Here is a 21491-nt window from a genome sequence, read left to right on the forward strand (position 1 = left end):
GCTTTGGTGCTGGTAAGGTGGGAGATTTGTACAGGGTAAAAGGGATTCTGAATAAGGAAGGCTATCACTCCATTTTGCTTCGCCATGCCATACCCAGTGGACAGCGCTTGATTGGAACCAATTTCATCCTCCAACAGGACAATGACCCTAAGCACACCTCCAAATTGTGCAAGAACTATTTACAGCAGAAGCAGGCAGCTGGTATTCTATCGGTAATGGAGTGGCCAGTGCAGTCACCAGATCTGAACCCCATTGAGCTGTTGTGGGAGCAGCTTGACCGTATGGTACGCCAGAAGTGCCCATCCAACCAATCCAACTTGTGGGAGATGCTTCTAGAAGCGTGGGGTGCAATTTCACAAGCTTACCTCAACAAATTAACAGCTAGAATGTCAAAGGTGTGCAATGCTGGAATTGCTGCAAAAGGAGGATTCTTTGACGAAAGCAAAGTTTGATGTAAAAACAATGTTATTTCACATACAAATCATTATTTCTAACCTTGTCAATGTCTTGGCTCTATTGTCTATTCATTTCACAACGCATGGTGGGGAATAAGGGTGACTTTTCAGGGAAAACACACAATTGTTTGGGTATATACAGCCACCACTAGGGGGAGCTCACTATATAGATATATACAGCCACCACTAGGGGGAGCTCACTATACAGATATATACAGCCACCACTAGGGGCAGCTCACTGTACACAGATATATGCAGACACCACTAGGGGGAGCTCACTGTGTTCATATATACAGCCATCACTAAGGGGAGCTCACTGTATACAGATATATACAGCCAACACATGATAGTTCACTAAAGATAGATTTCTACAGCTGCCATTGCTCCCCGTAGTGGCAGCAATAGGTTCCTTAAACAATCACTACCTGTGTCCACCACGACATAGCGCTACCAGTGTCCACCACGACATAGCGCTACCAGTGTCCACCACGACATAGCGCTACCAGTGTCCACCACGACATATAGCTACCAATGTCCACCATTACATAGAGCTACCAGTGTCCACCACGACATAGCGCTACCAGTGTGCACCACTACACGGCGTTACCAGTGTCCACCACTACATATAGCTACCAATGTCCACCACTACATAGCGCTACCAGTGTCCACCACTACACCGCGCTACCAGTGTCCACCACTACACCGCGCTACCCGTGTCCACCACTACACCGCGCTATCCGTGTCCACCACTACACCGCGCTATCCGTGTCCACCACTACACCGCGCTAACCGTGTCCACCACTACACCGCGCTAACCGTGTCCACCACTACACCGCGCTAACCGTGTGCACCACTACACCGCGCTAACCGTGTGCACCACTACACCGCGCTAACCGTGTCCACCACTACACCGCGCTAACCGTGTCCACCACTACACCGCGCTAACCGTGTCAACCACTACATAGCGCTACCCGTGTCAACCACTACGTAGCGCTACCCGTGTCCAACACTGCGTAGAGCTACCAGTATCCACCACTGCGTAGCGCTACCAGTGTCCACGACTACGTAGCGCTACCAGTGTCCACCACTACGTAGCGCTACCAGTGTCCACCACTACGTAGCGCTACCAGTGTCCACCACTACGTAGAGCTACCAGTGTCCACCACTACGTAGCGCTACCAGTGTCCACCACTACGTAGAGCTACCAGTGTCCACCACTACGTAGAGCTACCCGTGTCCACCACGACACAGCGCTACCCGTGTCCACCACGACACAGCGCTACCCGTGTCCACCACGACACAGCGCTACCGGTGTCCACCACGACACAGCGCTACCGGTGTCCACCACGACACAGCGCTACCGGTGTCCACCACGACACAGCGCTACCGGTGTCCACCACGACACAGCGCTACCGGTGTCCACCACGACACAGCGCTACCGGTGTCCACCACGACACAGCGCTACCCGTGTCCACCACGACACAGCGCTACCCGTGTCCACCACGACACAGCGCTACCCGTGTCCACCACGACACAGCGCTACCCGTGTCCACCACGACACAGCGCTACCCGTGTCCACCACGACACAGCGCTACCCGTGTCCACCACGACACAGCGCTACCCGTGTCCACCACGACACAGCGCTACCGGTGTCCACCACGACACAGCGCTACCGGTGTCCACCACGACACAGCGCTACCGGTGTCCACCACGACACAGCGCTACCAGTGTCCACCACGACACAGCGCTACCGGTGTCCACCACGACACAGCGCTACCCGTGTCCACCACGACACAGCGCTACCCGTGTCCACCACGACACAGCGCTACCCGTGTCCACCACGACACAGCGCTACCCGTGTCCACCACGACACAGCGCTACCCGTGTCCACCACGACACGACACTCTGTATGTTTCTCTTTCTATGTAGTAAATTGCCCCCTTTGGTAACTGCAGACTACTATCCACTGCATGTATGGCAGTGCGGCGTTGCCGTGTACCAGCGTGGTCTGCTCCACTTTAACACTTTCATGACGCGGCCCTTTTTTTTCCATTTTCGTCCCCCCCCCCCCCCCTATAACTCCTTCATTTCTCCATCGCCGTCGCTGTATGAGGGCTCGTTTGTGGGACGACTTGTAGTTCTCAGTGATGCCATTTACTGTATAATATACTGAAAGAAGTGGAATAAAATGAAAAACAAAACTGACATTTCGCCATCTTTTAGTGCGTCTTGTTTCTACGGCGCACAAACGGCAACAAAGCGCCATGATAACTCCATTCTCCGGGTCGGTACGATTACTGCGATCCCAAACTTGTAGAGTTTTTTTTTTACTATACTACTATTTTTTTTTCAAAGACATTTAATTTTTTTCAATTATTTTCTGCCGCCATCTTCTGCGCGGTAACTTTTTTATGTTTCCGTCTATGTAGTTCAGCCATGGCTCATTTTTTGCGGCCTGCATGGCTGCCCCGATCTCACCGCGGGGGGACCATACGGGGCCCCCGAACATTGTTCGGGGAATTTAAATGCCACTGTCAGAATTGACAGCGGCATTTAAAGGGTTAATAGCCGCGAACGACCGATTGCGGCTATTGCCCGCGGGTGTCAGCTGCAGTAAACAGCTGACGCCCGCACTGTATGCAGAGAAGTCACCCCGACGCTCCAGGACGTGAATGTAAGCCAGCGGGAGGAGGTTAAGGAGTTGGCATCACACGACTCTGTATGGCATATAGCACAGACTACAAGAAGCCCCGAGGATCTTCTGCTCTGCAGCACCACAATTCTGCCCTCCTGACCTTCACCAACTTAAGTCCACCCCCAACAGCATTGGGCATAGAGACATCGATGGAGTAGAGTGCCGTATCCGTGCGCCCAACATGCCCCCCATCACTACCTGAAGCTCCTGCAGGAATGGAGGCAAATCCCTCCACACATCTATGGGGATCTGGTGGGCAGCGGCTGCGGAGTTAAGACCCCTTTACACGCAGCGATGGTCGCTCACAGGACAGTGACCGCTCTGAGCGATCATTTTGCATCAACTATGAAGTAGCTGCTCAACTACTTAAGAGCAACTAAGAGTGCAAATGAAGCTGCATGCCGTTCCTAGCCCAAGGGGGGGGGGCTCTTATCTACGCTTTGGTCCTTTGTCCTCCCACGTGACACAATGCTATCAGCGCCCCCCGTGGACACAATGCTATCAGCGCCCCCCGTGGACACAATGCTATCAGCGCCCCCCGTGGACACAATGCTATCAGCACTCCCTGTGGACACAATGCTATCAGCACCATCCGTGGACACAATGCTATCAGCACCACCCGTGGACACAATGCTATCAGCACCACCCGTGGACACAATGCTATCAGCGCCCCCTGTGGACACAATGCTATCAGCGCCCCCCGTGGACACAATGCTATCAGCGCCCCCCGTGGACACAATGCTATCAGCGCCCCCCGTGGACACAATGCTATCAGCACCACCCGTGGACACAATGCTATCAGCACCACCCGTGGACACAATGCTATCAGCGCCACCCGTGGACACAATGCTATCAGCGCCCCCTGTGGACACAATGCTATCAGCGCCCCCTGTGGACACAATGCTATCAGCACCACCTGTGGACACAATGCTATCAGCGCCCCCTGTGGACACAATGCTATCAGCACCACCCGTGGACACAATGCTATCAGCACCACCCGTGGACACAATGCTATCAGCGCCCCCTGTGGACACAATGCTATCAGCGCCCCCTGTGGACACAATGCTATCAGCGCCCCCTGTGGACACAATGCTATCAGCGCCCCCTGTGGACACAATGCTATCAGCACCACCTGTGGACACAATGCTATCAGTACCACCCGTGGACACAATGCTATCAGCACCCCCTGTGGACACAATGCTATCAGCGCCCCCCGTGGACACAATGCTATCAGCGCCACCTGTGGACACAATGGTATCAGCACTCCCCATGGACACAATGCTATCAGCGCCACCCGTGGACACAATGCTATCAGCGCCACCCGTAGACACAATGCTATCAGCGCCACCCGTGGACACAACGCTATCAGCGCCACCCGTGGACACAATGCTATCAGCGCCCCCTGTGGACACAATGCTATCAGCGCCACCCGTGGACACAATGCTATCAGCGCCCCCTGTGGACACAATACTATCAGCGCCACCCGTGGACACAATGCTATCAGCGCCACCCGTGTACACAACGCTATCAGCGCCCCACGTGGACACAATGCTATCAGCGCCCCCTGTGGACACAATGCTATCAGCGCCCCCTGTGGACACAATGCTATCAGCGCCTCCTGTGGACACAATGCTATCAGCGCCCCCTGTGGACACAATGCTATCAGCACCCCCTGTGGACACAATGCTATCAGCACTCCCTGTGGACACAATGCTATCAGCGCCCCCTGTGGACACAATGCTATCAGCACCACCCGTGGACACAATGCTATCAGCGCCACCCGTGGACACAATGCTATCAGCGCCCCCTGTGGACACAATGCTATCAGCACCACCCGTGGACACAATGCTATCAGCGCCCCCTGTGGACACAATGCTATCAGCGCCCCCTGTGGACACAATGCTATCAGCGCCACCCGTGGACACAATGCTATCAGTACCACCTGTGGACACAATGCTATCAGTACCACCCGTGGACACAATGCTATCAGCACCCCCTGTGGACACAATGCTATCAGCGCCCCCCGTGGACACAATGCTATCAGCGCCACCTGTGGACACAATGGTATCAGCCCTCCCCATGGACACAATGCTATCAGCGCCACCCGTGGACACAATGCTATCAGCGCCACCCGTGGACACACTGCTATCAGCGCCACCCGTGGACACAATGCTATCAGCGCCCCCTGTGGACACAATGCTATCAGCGCCACCCGTAGACACAATGCTATCAGCACCACCCGTGGACACAATGCTATCAGCGCCACCCGTGGACACAATGCTATCAGCGCCACCCGTGGACACAATGCTATCAGCGCCACCCGTGGACACAATGCTATCAGTACCACCCGTGGACACAATGCTATCAGCGCCCCCTGTGGACACAATACTATCAGCGCCACCCGTGGACACACTGCTATCAGCACCACCCGTGGACACAATGCTATCAGCGCCCCCTGTGGACACAATGCTATCAGTGCCACCTGTGGACACAATGCTATCAGCGCCCCCTGTGGACACAATGCTATCAGCGCCCCCTGTGGACACAATGCTATCAGCACCACCTGTGGACACAATGCTATCAGTACCACCCGTGGACACAATGCTATCAGCACCCCCCGTGGACACAATGCTATCAGCGCCACCTGTGGACACAATGGTATCAGCACTCCCCATGGACACAATGCTATCAGCACCACCCGTGGACACAATGCTATCAGCACCACCCGTGGACACAATGCTATCAGCGCCCCCTGTGGACACAATGCTATCAGCGCCACCCGTGGACACAATGCTATCAGCGCCACCCGTGGACACAATGCTATCAGCGCCACCCGTGGACACAATGCTATCAGCACTCCCTGTGGGCACAATGCTATCAGCGCCCCCTGTGGACACAATGCTATCAGCGCCACCCGTAGACACAATGCTATCAGCACCACCCGTGGACACAATGCTATCAGCTCCACCCGTGGACACAATGCTATCAGCTCCACCCGTGGACACAATGCTATCAGCGCCACCCGTGGACACAATGCTATCAGCGCCACCCGTGGACACAATGCTATCAGCACCATCCGTGGACACAATGCTATCAGCGCCACCCGTGGACACACTGCTATCAGCACCATCTGTGGACACAATGCTATCAGCGCCACCCGTGGACACAATGCTATCAGCGCCACCCGTGGACACAATGCTATCAGCACCACCCGTGGACACAATGCTATCAGCACCACCCGTGGACACAATGCTATCAGCACCACCCGTGGACACAATGCTATCAGCGCCCCCTGTGGACACAATGCTATCAGCGCCCCCTGTGGACACAATGCTATCAGCGCCACCCGTGGACACACTGCTATCAGCACCCCCTGTGGACACAATGCTATCAGTACCACACGTGGACACAATGCTATCAGTACCACCTGTGGACACAATGCTATCAGTACCACCCGTGGACACAATGCTATCAGCACCCCCTGTGGACACAATGCTATCAGCGCCCCCCGTGGACACAATGCTATCAGCGCCACCTGTGGACACAATGGTATCAGCCCTCCCCATGGACACAATGCTATCAGCGCCACCCGTGGACACAATGCTATCAGCGCCACCCGTGGACACACTGCTATCAGCACCCCCTGTGGACACAATGCTATCAGTACCACACGTGGACACAATGCTATCAGTACCACCTGTGGACACAATGCTATCAGTACCACCTGTGGACACAATGCTATCAGTACCACCCGTGGACACAATGCTATCAGCACCCCCTGTGGACACAATGCTATCAGCGCCCCCCGTGGACACAATGCTATCAGCGCCACCTGTGGACACAATGGTATCAGCCCTCCCCATGGACACAATGCTATCAGCGCCACCCGTGGACACAATGCTATCAGCGCCACCCGTGGACACAATGCTATCAGCGCCACCCGTGGACACACTGCTATCAGCGCCACCCGTGGACACAATGCTATCAGCGCCCCCTGTGGACACAATGCTATCAGCGCCACCCGTAGACACAATGCTATCAGCACCACTCGTGGACACAATGCTATCAGCGCTACCCGTGGACACAATGCTATCAGCGCTACCCGTGGACACAATGCTATCAGCGCCACCCGTGGACACAATGCTATCAGCGCCACCCGTGGACACAATGCTATCAGTACCACCCGTGGACACAATGCTATCAGCGCCCCCTGTGGACACAATGCTATCAGCGCCACCCGTGGACACAATGCTATCAGTGCCACCTGTGGACACAATGCTATCAGCGCCCCCTGTGGACACAATGCTATCAGCGCCCCCTGTGGACACAATGCTATCAGCACCACCTGTGGACACAATGCTATCAGTACCACCCGTGGACACAATGCTATCAGCACCCCCCGTGGACACAATGCTATCAGCGCCACCTGTGGACACAATGGCATCAGCACTCCCCATGGACACAATGCTATCAGCACCACCCGTGGACACAATGCTATCAGCACCACCCGTGGACACAATGCTATCAGCGCCCCCTGTGGACACAATACTATCAGCGCCACCCGTGGACACAATGCTATCAGCGCCACCCGTGGACACAATGCTATCAGCGCCCCCTGTGGACACAATGCTATCAGCGCCCCCTGTGGACACAATGCTATCAGCACTCCCTGTGGACACAATGTTATCAGCGCCCCCTGTGGACACAATGCTATCAGCACCACCCGTGGACACAATGCTATCAGCACCACCCGTGGACACAATGCTATCAGCGCCACCCGTGGACACAATGCTATCAGCGCCACCCGTGGACACAATGCTATCAGCGCCACCCGTGGACACACTGCTATCAGCACCATCTGTGGACACAATGCTATCAGCGCCACCCGTGGACACAATGCTATCAGCGCCACCCGTGGACACAATGCTATCAGCACCACCCGTGGACACAATGCTATCAGCACCACCCGTGGACACAATGCTATCAGCACCACCCGTGGACACAATGCTATCAGCACCACCCGTGGACACAATGCTATCAGCACCACCCGTGGACACAATGCTATCAGCACCACCCGTGGACACAATGCTATCAGCGCCCCCTGTGGACACAATGCTATCAGCGCCCCCTGTGGACACAATGCTATCAGCGCCACCCGTGGACACACTGCTATCAGCACCCCCTGTGGACACAATGCTATCAGTACCACACGTGGACACAATGCTATCAGTACCACCTGTGGACACAATGCTATCAGTACCACCCGTGGACACAATGCTATCAGCACCCCCTGTGGACACAATGCTATCAGCGCCCCCCGTGGACACAATGCTATCAGCGCCACCTGTGGACACAATGGTATCAGCCCTCCCCATGGACACAATGCTATCAGCGCCACCCGTGGACACAATGCTATCAGCGCCACCCGTGGACACAATGCTATCAGCGCCACCCGTGGACACACTGCTATCAGCGCCACCCGTGGACACAATGCTATCAGCGCCCCCTGTGGACACAATGCTATCAGCGCCCCCTGTGGACACAATGCTATCAGCGCCACCCGTAGACACAATGCTATCAGCACCACCCGTGGACACAATGCTATCAGCGCCACCCGTGGACACAATGCTATCAGCGCCACCCGTGGACACAATGCTATCAGCGCCACCCGTGGACACAATGCTATCAGCGCCACCCGTGGACACAATGCTATCAGTACCACCCGTGGACACAATGCTATCAGCGCCCCCTGTGGACACAATACTATCAGCGCCACCCGTGGACACACTGCTATCAGCACCACCCGTGGACACAATGCTATCAGCGCCCCCTGTGGACACAATGCTATCAGTGCCACCTGTGGACACAATGCTATCAGCGCCCCCTGTGGACACAATGCTATCAGCGCCCCCTGTGGACACAATGCTATCAGCACCACCTGTGGACACAATGCTATCAGTACCACCCGTGGACACAATGCTATCAGCACCCCCTGTGGACACAATGCTATCAGCGCCCCCCGTGGACACAATGCTATCAGCGCCACCTGTGGACACAATGGTATCAGCACTCCCCATGGACACAATGCTATCAGCACCACCCGTGGACACAATGCTATCAGCGCCCCCTGTGGACACAATACTATCAGCGCCACCCGTGGACACAATGCTATCAGCGCCACCCGTGGACACAATGCTATCAGCGCCCCCTGTGGACACAATGCTATCAGCGCCCCCTGTGGACACAATGCTATCAGCACTCCCTGTGGACACAATGTTATCAGCGCCCCCTGTGGACACAATGCTATCAGCACCACCCGTGGACACAATGCTATCAGCTCCACCCGTGGACACAATGCTATCAGCGCCACCCGTGGACACAATGCTATCAGCGCCACCCGTGGACACAATGCTATCAGCGCCACCCGTGGACACAATGCTATCAGCGCCCCCTGTGGACACAATGCTATCAGCACCATCCGTGGACACAATGCTATCAGCGCCACCCGTGGACACACTGCTATCAGCACCATCTGTGGACACAATGCTATCAGCGCCACCCGTGGACACAATGCTATCAGCGCCACCCGTGGACACAATGCTATCAGCACCACCCGTGGACACAATGCTATCAGCACCACCCGTGGACACAATGCTATCAGCACCACCCGTGGACACAATGCTATCAGCACCACCCGTGGACACAATGCTATCAGCACCCCCTGTGGACACAATGCTATCAGCGCCCCCTGTGGACACAATGCTATCAGCGCCCCCTGTGGACACAATGCTATCAGCGCCCCCTGTGGACACAATGCTATCAGCGCCCCCTGTGGACACAATGCTATCAGCGCCCCCTGTGGACACAATGCTATCAGCGCCCCCTGTGGACACAATGCTATCAGCGCCCCCTGTGGACACAATGCTATCAGCACCACCCGTGGACACAATGCTATCAGCACCACCCGTGGACACAATGCTATCAGCACCACCCGTGGACACAATGCTATCAGCGCCCCCTGTGGACACAATGCTATCAGCGCCCCCTGTGGACACAATGCTATCAGCACCACCCGTGGACACAATGCTATCAGCACCACCCGTGGACACAATGCTATCAGCGCCCCCTGTGGACACAATGCTATCAGCACCACCCGTGGACACAATGCTATCAGCGCCACCCGTGGACACACTGCTATCAGCACCATCCGTGGACACAATGCTATTAGCGCCCCCTGTGGACACAATGCTATCAGCACTCCCCATGGACACAATGCTATCAGCGCCCCCTGTGGACACAATGCTATCAGCGCCCCCTGTGGACACAATGCTATCAGCGCCACCCGTGGACACAATGCTATCAGCACCATCCGTGGACACAATGCTATTAGCGCCCCCTGTGGACACAATGCTATCAGCGCCCCCTGTGGACACAATGCTATCAGCTCCACCTGTGGACACAATGCTATCAGCTCCACCTGTGGACACAATGCTATCAGCACCACCTGTGGACACAATGCTATCAGCGCCCCCTGTGGACACAATGCTATCAGCGCCCCCCGTGGACACAATGCTATCAGCGCCCCCTGTGGACACAATGCTATCAGCGCCCCCTGTGGACACAATGCTATCAGCACTCCCCGGGGACACAATGCTATCAGCACCACCCGTGGACACAATGCTATCAGCGCCAGCCGTGGACACAATGCTATCAGCGCCCCCTGTGGACACAATGCTATCAGCACTACCTGTGAACACAATGCTATCAGCGCCACCCGTGGACACAATGCTATCAGCGCCACCCGTGGACACAATGCTATCAGCGCCACCCGTGGACACAATGCTATCAGCGCCACCCGTGGACACAATGCTATCAGCGCCACCCGTGGACACAATGCTATCAGTACCACCCGTGGACACAATGCTATCAGCGCCCCCTGTGGACACAATACTATCAGCGCCACCCGTGGACACACTGCTATCAGCACCACCCGTGGACACAATGCTATCAGCGCCCCCTGTGGACACAATGCTATCAGTGCCACCTGTGGACACAATGCTATCAGCGCCCCCTGTGGACACAATGCTATCAGCGCCCCCTGTGGACACAATGCTATCAGCACCACCTGTGGACACAATGCTATCAGTACCACCCGTGGACACAATGCTATCAGCACCCCCTGTGGACACAATGCTATCAGCGCCCCCCGTGGACACAATGCTATCAGCGCCACCTGTGGACACAATGGTATCAGCACTCCCCATGGACACAATGCTATCAGCACCACCCGTGGACACAATGCTATCAGCGCCCCCTGTGGACACAATACTATCAGCGCCACCCGTGGACACAATGCTATCAGCGCCACCCGTGGACACAATGCTATCAGCGCCCCCTGTGGACACAATGCTATCAGCGCCCCCTGTGGACACAATGCTATCAGCACTCCCTGTGGACACAATGTTATCAGCGCCCCCTGTGGACACAATGCTATCAGCACCACCCGTGGACACAATGCTATCAGCTCCACCCGTGGACACAATGCTATCAGCGCCACCCGTGGACACAATGCTATCAGCGCCACCCGTGGACACAATGCTATCAGCGCCACCCGTGGACACAATGCTATCAGCGCCCCCTGTGGACACAATGCTATCAGCACCATCCGTGGACACAATGCTATCAGCGCCACCCGTGGACACACTGCTATCAGCACCATCTGTGGACACAATGCTATCAGCGCCACCCGTGGACACAATGCTATCAGCGCCACCCGTGGACACAATGCTATCAGCACCACCCGTGGACACAATGCTATCAGCACCACCCGTGGACACAATGCTATCAGCACCACCCGTGGACACAATGCTATCAGCACCACCCGTGGACACAATGCTATCAGCACCCCCTGTGGACACAATGCTATCAGCGCCCCCTGTGGACACAATGCTATCAGCGCCCCCTGTGGACACAATGCTATCAGCGCCCCCTGTGGACACAATGCTATCAGCGCCCCCTGTGGACACAATGCTATCAGCGCCCCCTGTGGACACAATGCTATCAGCGCCCCCTGTGGACACAATGCTATCAGCGCCCCCTGTGGACACAATGCTATCAGCACCACCCGTGGACACAATGCTATCAGCACCACCCGTGGACACAATGCTATCAGCACCACCCGTGGACACAATGCTATCAGCGCCCCCTGTGGACACAATGCTATCAGCGCCACCCGTAGACACAATGCTATCAGCACCACCCGTGGACACAATGCTATCAGCTCCACCCGTGGACACAATGCTATCAGCTCCACCCGTGGACACAATGCTATCAGCGCCACCCGTGGACACAATGCTATCAGCGCCCCCTGTGGACACAATGCTATCAGCACCACCCGTGGACACAATGCTATCAGCGCCACCCGTGGACACACTGCTATCAGCACCATCCGTGGACACAATGCTATTAGCGCCCCCTGTGGACACAATGCTATCAGCACTCCCCATGGACACAATGCTATCAGCGCCCCCTGTGGACACAATGCTATCAGCGCCCCCTGTGGACACAATGCTATCAGCGCCACCCGTGGACACAATGCTATCAGCACCATCCGTGGACACAATGCTATTAGCGCCCCCTGTGGACACAATGCTATCAGCGCCCCCTGTGGACACAATGCTATCAGCTCCACCTGTGGACACAATGCTATCAGCTCCACCTGTGGACACAATGCTATCAGCACCACCTGTGGACACAATGCTATCAGCGCCCCCTGTGGACACAATGCTATCAGCGCCCCCCGTGGACACAATGCTATCAGCGCCCCCTGTGGACACAATGCTATCAGCGCCCCCTGTGGACACAATGCTATCAGCACTCCCCGGGGACACAATGCTATCAGCACCACCCGTGGACACAATGCTATCAGCGCCAGCCGTGGACACAATGCTATCAGCGCCCCCTGTGGACACAATGCTATCAGCACTACCTGTGAACACAATGCTATCAGCGCCACCCGTGGACACAATGCTATCAGCACTCCCCGTGGACACAATGCTATCATCGCCACCTGTGGACACAATGCTATCAGCGCCACCTGTGGACACAATGCTATCAGCGCCCCCTGTGGACACAATGCTATCAGCACCACCTGTGGACACAATGCTATCAGCACCCCCCGTGTACAGAATGCTATCAGCACCACCTGTGGACACAATGCTATTAGCACCACCTGTGGACACAATGCTATCAGCGCCCCCTGTGGACACAATGCTATCAGCACCACCTGTGGACACAATGCTATCAGCACCCCCCGTGTACAGAATGCTATCAGCACCACCTGTGGACACAATGCTATTAGCACCACCTGTGGACACAATGCTATCAGCGCCACCCGTGGACACAATGCTATCAGCGCCCCCTGTGGACACAATGGTATCAGCACCATCCGTGGACACAATGCTATCAGCGCCCCCTGTGGACACAATGCTATCAGCGCCACCCGTGGACACAATGCTATCAGCGCCATCCGTGGACACAATGCTATCAGCGCCCCCTGTGGACACAATGCTATCAGCACCACCCGTGGACACAATGCTATCAGCGCCCCCTGTGGACACAATGCTATCAGCGCCCCCTGTGGACACAATGCTATCAGCGCCCCCCGTGGACACAATGCTATCAGCGCCCCCCGTGGACACAATGCTATCAGCGCCCCCCGTGGACACAATGCTATCAGCGCCACCCGTGGACACAATGCTATCAGCGCCCCCTGTGGACACAATGCTATCAGCGCCACCCGTGGACACAATGCTATCAGCGCCCCCCGTGGACACAATGCTATCAGCGCCCCCCGTGGACACAATGCTATCAGCGCCACCCGTGGACACAATGCTATCAGCGCCCCCTGTGGACACAATGCTATCAGCGCCCCCTGTGGACACAATGCTATCAGTACCACCCGTGGACACAATGCTATCAGCGCCCCCTGTGGAGAACTCCTGATAAGGCTGAAGGACGATTCTTAGGTTGGCTAGCAGTGCCCGTTCGGCGCACATTTACACGCACCGATTATCACTAAAACGATCCCCTTTTAATGATTTTTGAGCGATCGTCGCTTAGTGTGAATGGGCCGACTGAGCGCAATGACATCACGGCGCTGCCTGCGTCTACGAAAAGGCGCTGGGCAGCCGAGCGGGGAGCCCACAGGGTCCGAGTTATTTGTACCTACACCTTAACCCCCCAGGCTCAGGGACCCCGCCGTCTGCCCGGGTTTGCTGCCCGCTGACACAAGGCTCAGACCTGCAGTTCCTCATCTCCTTGACACCTTCCACTCCAATCAGATGCTGTAATGCACATTGGAGTGTGTTGCGCCCCCCACTGCCTGCACCGGGCTCTGCAGACACCAATACTAGTTCCAAGCCAAACCGGCTCTTTGATATGAAGCTATGGAGTAGGCTTATGTCATGTAGCTTTATCACAACCAGGCGACAGACTCCTCTGCACTGCGCGCTGCTCTCCTGCTCCCCCGCTTTGAAGACTGATGTACAGAGTCATGTGACTAGATGCTACATGTCAGCTGCAGTGTCATTCTTAGGCTTTTATATAAAATGTACGATACTCCTTTAAGAGCCCCCCCCCCCCATTCTTTACTGTCAGCCGACACACTACTTTCTTAAAGAGCCCATGAGTGACACTCCCGTAAACCAATGAGAAGGCAGATCTGTGCCAGGCCCCTTCACTCATTGGAGTATCCCCACAGCTGGCAGCATAAGGCGGGCTCCCAGTTAAAGGGGCAGCAGGTTATGATCAGACCCGCACGGGCATTGAGTCCTCAGGTGCCCAGCAGTCAGGATGAGTGGAGGAGTGTATGGCGGAGGTAAAGCCTGCACTGCATGCTGGGAGCAGACCCGTCTATATGGCATGATTATTGCATGCGCTCCTCCGAATGCATCCCATAGTACTCTGCCATCTTCCTGTGCCCACACACCCTCCCTGCCCCTCCATGCTGCGCCACCTGCACTCACTATATGCTGAGCTGCCTGCACTCACCACACCACATCCACCTGCACTCACCGCACCACACTCCACCTGCACTCACCATACCACACTCCACCTGCACTCACCGCACCACACTCCACCTGCACTCACCGCACCACCTGCACTCACCGCACCACATCCACCTGCACTCACCGCACCATACTCCACCTGCACTCACCGCACCATACTCCACCTGCACTCACCATACCACACTCCACCTGCACTCACCGCACCACACTCCACCTGCACTCACCGCACCACCTGCACTCACCGCACCACATCCACCTGCACTCACCATACCACACTCCACCTGCACTCACCGCACCACACTCCACCTGCACTCACCGCACCACCTGCACTCACCGCACCACATCCACCTGCACTCACCACACCACATCCACCTGCACTCACCGCACCACACTCCACCTGCACTCACCGCACCACACTCCACCTGCACTCACCGCACCACACTCCACCTGCACTCACCATACCACACTCCACCTGCACTCACCACACCACATCCACCTGCACTCACCGCACCATACTCCACCTGCACTCACCGCACCATACTCCACCTGCACTCACCGCACTGCACTCACCACACCACACTCCACCTGCACTCACCGCACCATACTCCACCTGCACTCACCGCACCACACTCCACCTGCACTCACCACACCATACTCCACCTGCACTCACCGCACCACACTCCACCTGCACTCACTATATGCTGAGCTGCCTGTGCTCACCGCACCATACTCCACCTGCACTCACTATACCATACTCTACCTGCACTCACCGCACTCACCACACCATACTCCACCTGCACTCACCGCACCATACTCCACCTGCACTCACCGTACCATACTTCACCAGCACTCACCGCACCACACTCCACCAGCACTCACCGCACCACACTCCACCTGCACTCACCGCACCATACTCCACCTGCACTCCCCGCACCATACTCCACCTGCACTCACCGCACCACACTCCACCTGCACTCACCGCACCATACTCCACCTGCACTCACCGCACCACACTCCACCTGCACTCACCGCACCACACTCCACCTGCACTCACCGCACCACACTCCACCTGCACTCACCGTACCACACTCCACCTGCGCTCACCGTACCATACTCCACCTGCACTCACCGCACCATACTCTACCTGCACTCACCGCACCACACTCCACCTGCACTCACCGCACCATACTCCACCTGCACTCACCACACCATACTCCACCTGCACTCACCGCACCATACTCCACCTGCACTCACCACACCATACTCCACCTGCACTCACCGTACCACACTCCACCTGCACTCACCGTGCCACACTCCACCTGCACTCACCGCACCATACTCCACCTGCACTCACCGCACCACACTCCACCTGCACTCACCACACCACACTCCACCTGCACTCACCACACCACACTCCACCTGCACTCACCACACCATACTCCACCTGCACTCACCGCACCATACTCCTCCTGCACTCACCGCACCATACTTCACCTGCACTCACTATACCATACTCTACCTGCACTCACCGCACTCACCACACCATACTCCACCTGCACTCACTGTACCATGCTCCACCTGCACTCACCGCACCATACTCCACCTGCACTCACCGCACCATACTCCACCTGCACTCACCACACCATACTCCACCTGCACTCACCGCACCATACTTCACCTGCACTCACTATACCATTCTCTACCTGCACTCACCACACCATACTCCACCTGCACTCACCACACCATACTCCACCTGCACTCACTGTACCATGCTCGACCTGCACTCACCACACCACACTCCACCTGCACTCACCACACCACACTCCACCTGCACTCACCACACCATACTCCACCTGCACTCACCACACCACACTCCACCTGCACTCACTGCACCATACTCCACCTGCACTCACCACACCACCTGCACTCACCACACCATACTCCACCTGCACTCACCGCACCATACTCCACCAGCACTCACCGCACCATACTCCACCAGCACTCACCGCACCATACTTCACCTGCACTCACTATACCATACTCTACCTGCACTCACCACACCATACTCCACCTGCACTCACCGCACCATACTCCACCTGCACTCACTGTACCATACTCCACCTACACTCACTGCACCATACTCCACCTACACTCAGCGCACCATACTCCACCTACACTCACTGTACCATACTCCACCTACACTCACTGTACCATACTCCACCTGCACTCACCGCACCATACTCCACCTGCACTCACGGTACCATACTCTACCTGCACTCACCGCACTCACCGCACCATACTCCACCTGCACTCACCGCACCATACTCCACTTGCACTCACTGTACCATACTCCACCTACACTCACTGCACCATACTCCACCTACACTCAGCGCACCATACTCCACCTACACTCACTGTACCATACTCCACCTACACTCACTGTACCATACTCCACCAGCACTCACCGCACCATACTCCACCAGCACTCACCGCACCATACTTCACCTGCACTCACTATACCATACTCTACCTGCACTCACCACACCATACTCCACCTGCACTCACCGCACCATACTCCACTTGCACTCACTGTACCATACTCCACCTACACTCACTGCACCATACTCCACCTACACTCACTGCACCATACTCCACCTACACTCACCGCACCATACTCCACCTACACTCACTGTACCATACTCCACCTACACTCACTGTACCATACTCCACCTGCACTCACCGCACCATACTCCACCTGCACTCACCGCACCATACTCCACCTGCACTCACCGCACTCACCGCACTCACCGCACCACACTCCACCTGCACTCACCGCACCATACTCTACCTGCACTCACCGCACCATACTCCACCTGCACTCACCGCACCATACTCCACCTGCACTCACCGCACCATACTCCACCTGCACTCACCGCACTCACCGCACTCACCGCACCATACTCCACCTGCACTCACCGCACCATACTCCACCTGCACTCACCGCACCATACTCCACCTGCACTCACCGCACCATACTCTACCTGCACTCACCGCACCACACTCCACCTGCACTCACCACACCATACTCCACCTGCACTCACCGCACCATACTCCACCTGCACTCACCACACCATACTCCACCTGCACTCACCACACCATACTCCACCTGCACTCACCGCACTCACCACACCATACTCCACCTGCACTCACCGCACTCACCACACCATACTCCACCTGCACTCACCACACCATACTCCAGCTACACTCACCACACCACACTCCACCTGCACTCACCGCACCATACTCCACCTGCACTCACCGCACCATACTCCACCTGCACTCACCGCACCATACTCCACCTGCACTCACCGCACCATACTCCACCTGCACTCACCACACCATACTCCACCTGCACTCACCACACCATACTCCACCTGCACTCACCGCACTCACCACACCATACTCCACCTGCACTCACCACACCACACTCCACCTGCACTCACCGCACCATACTCCACCTGCACTCACCACACCATACTCCACCTGCACTCACCACACCATACTCCACCTGCACTCACCACACCATACTCCACCTGCACTCACCGCACTCACCACACCATACTCCACCTGCACTCACCACACCACACTCCACCTGCACTCACCACACCACACTCCACCTGCACTCACCACACCATACTCCACCTGCACTCACCGCACTATACTCCACCTGCACTCACCACACCATACTCCACCTGCACTCACCACACCATACTCCACCTGCACTCACCGCACCACACTCCACCTGCACTCACCGCACCATACTCCACCTGCACTCACCACACCATACTCCACCTGCACTCACCACACCACACTCCACCTGCACTCACCACACCACACTCCACCTGCACTCACCGCACCACACTCCACCTGCACTCACCGCACCACACTCCACCTGCACTCACCGCACCACACTCCACCTGCACTCACCACACCATACTCCACCTGCACTCACCGCACCATACTCCACCTGCACTCACCGCACCATACTTCACCTGCACTCACTATACCATACTCTACCTGCACTCACCGCACTCACCACACCATACTCCACCTGCACTCACCGCACTCACCACACCATACTCCACCTGCACTCACCACACCACACTCCACCTGCACTCACCACACCCTACTCCACCTGCACTCACCGCACCATACTCCACCTGCACTCACCGCACCATACTTCACCTGCACTCACTATACCATACTCTACCTGCACTCACCGCACTCACCACACCATACTCCACCTGCACTCACCGCACCATACTCCACCTACACTCACCGCACCATACTCCACCTGCACTCACCGCACCATACTCCACCTACACTCACTGTACCATACTCCACCTGAATTCACCGCACCATACTCCACCTGCACTCACGGTACCATACTCCACCTGCACTCACCGCACCATACTCCACCTGCACTCACCGCACCATACTCCACCTGCACTCACCGCACCATACTCTACCTGCATTCCCTGCACCATACTCCACCTGCACTCACCGCACCACACTCCACCTGCACTCACCGCACCACACTCCACCTGCACTCACCGCACCATACTCCACCTGCACTCACCACACCATACTCCACCTGCACTCACCGCACCATACTCCACCTGCACTCACCGCACTGCACTCACCGCACCACACTCCACCTGCACTCCCCGCACCATACTCCACCTGCACTCACCGCACCATACTCCACCTGCACTCACCGCACCATACTCCACCTGCACTCACCGCACCATACTCCACCTGCACTCACCGCACCATACTCCACCTGCACTCACCGCACCACACTCCACCTGCACTCACCGCACCATACTCCACCTGCACTCACCGCACCATACTCCACCTGCACTCACCGCACCACACTCCACCTGCACTCACCGCACCATACTCTACCTGCACTCACCGCACCATACTCCACCTGCACTCACCGCACCATACTCTACCTGCATTCCCTGCACCACACTCCACCTGTACTCACTGTACCATACTCCACCTGTACTCACTGTACCTTACTCTACCGGCACTCACCACACCATACTCTACCGGCACTCACCGAACCATACTCTACCTGCACTCACCGCACCATACTCCAACTGTACTCACTGTACCATACTCCACCTGCACTCACCGTACCATACTCTACCTGCACTCACCGCACCATTCCCTAACTGCACTCCCGCATCATTCCCTACCTGCACTCACTGTACCGTACTCTACCTGCACTCACCGCACCATACTCCACCTGTACTCACCACACCACACTCCACCTGCACTCACCACACCATACTTCACCTGCACTCACCGTACCATACTCTACCTGCACTCACCGTACCATACTCTACCTGCACTCACTGCACCATACTCTACCTGCTCTCACTGCACCATACTCTACCTGCACTCACCGCACCATACTCCACCTGCACTCACCGCACCATACTCTACCTGTATCATACTCTACCTGCTCTCCCCGCACCATACTCTACCTGTATCATACTCTACCTGCACTCCCCGCACCATACTCTACCTGTATCATACTCTACCTGCACTCCCCGCACCATACTCTACCTGTATCATACTCTACCTGCACTCCCCGCACCATACTCTACCTGTATCATACTCTACCTGCACTCCCCGCACCATACTCTACCTGTATCATACTCTACCTGCACTCCCCGCACCATACTCTACCTGTACCATACTCTACCTGCACTCCCCGCACCATACTCTACCTGTATCATACTCTACCTGCACTCCCCGCACCATACTCTACCTGTATCATACTCTACCTGCACTCCCCGCACCATACTCTACCTGTATCATACTCTACCTGCACTCCCCGCACCATACTCTACCTGTACCATACTCTACCTGCACTCCCCGCACCATACTCTACCTGTATCATACTCTACCTGCACTCCCCGCACCATACTCTACCTGTATCATACTCTACCTGCACTCCCCATATCATACTCTACCTGCAGTCCCGCACCATACTCTACCTGCACTCCCGCACCATACTCTACCTGCACTCCCCGCACCATACTCTACCTGTATCATACTCTACCTGCACTCCCCGTATCATACTCTACCTGTATCATATTCTACCTGCACTCCCCGCACCATACTCTACCTGTATCATATTCCACCTGCACTCACCACACCATACTCCACCTGCAATCACCGCACTCACCACACCAT

General features: G+C 56.2%; 1 protein-coding gene across 1 annotated transcript in view; it reads left to right on the forward strand.

Moving 5' to 3' along the window:
* The first annotated feature begins 14965 nt into the window (after positions 1-14965).
* ACTL6B (actin like 6B) overlaps positions 14966-21491 on the forward strand; it is a 90056-nt gene continuing 83530 nt past the window's right edge. The window contains exon 1 of the mRNA XM_066593938.1: positions 14966-15028. Coding sequence (XP_066450035.1) covers positions 15004-15028 — 25 coding nt within the window. The 5' untranslated portion in view covers positions 14966-15003. The remainder of the gene's footprint in view (positions 15029-21491) is intronic.

This window comes from Eleutherodactylus coqui, chromosome 2, assembly GCF_035609145.1.
Source record: "Eleutherodactylus coqui strain aEleCoq1 chromosome 2, aEleCoq1.hap1, whole genome shotgun sequence".
NCBI classification, from domain to species: domain Eukaryota; kingdom Metazoa; phylum Chordata; class Amphibia; order Anura; family Eleutherodactylidae; genus Eleutherodactylus; species Eleutherodactylus coqui.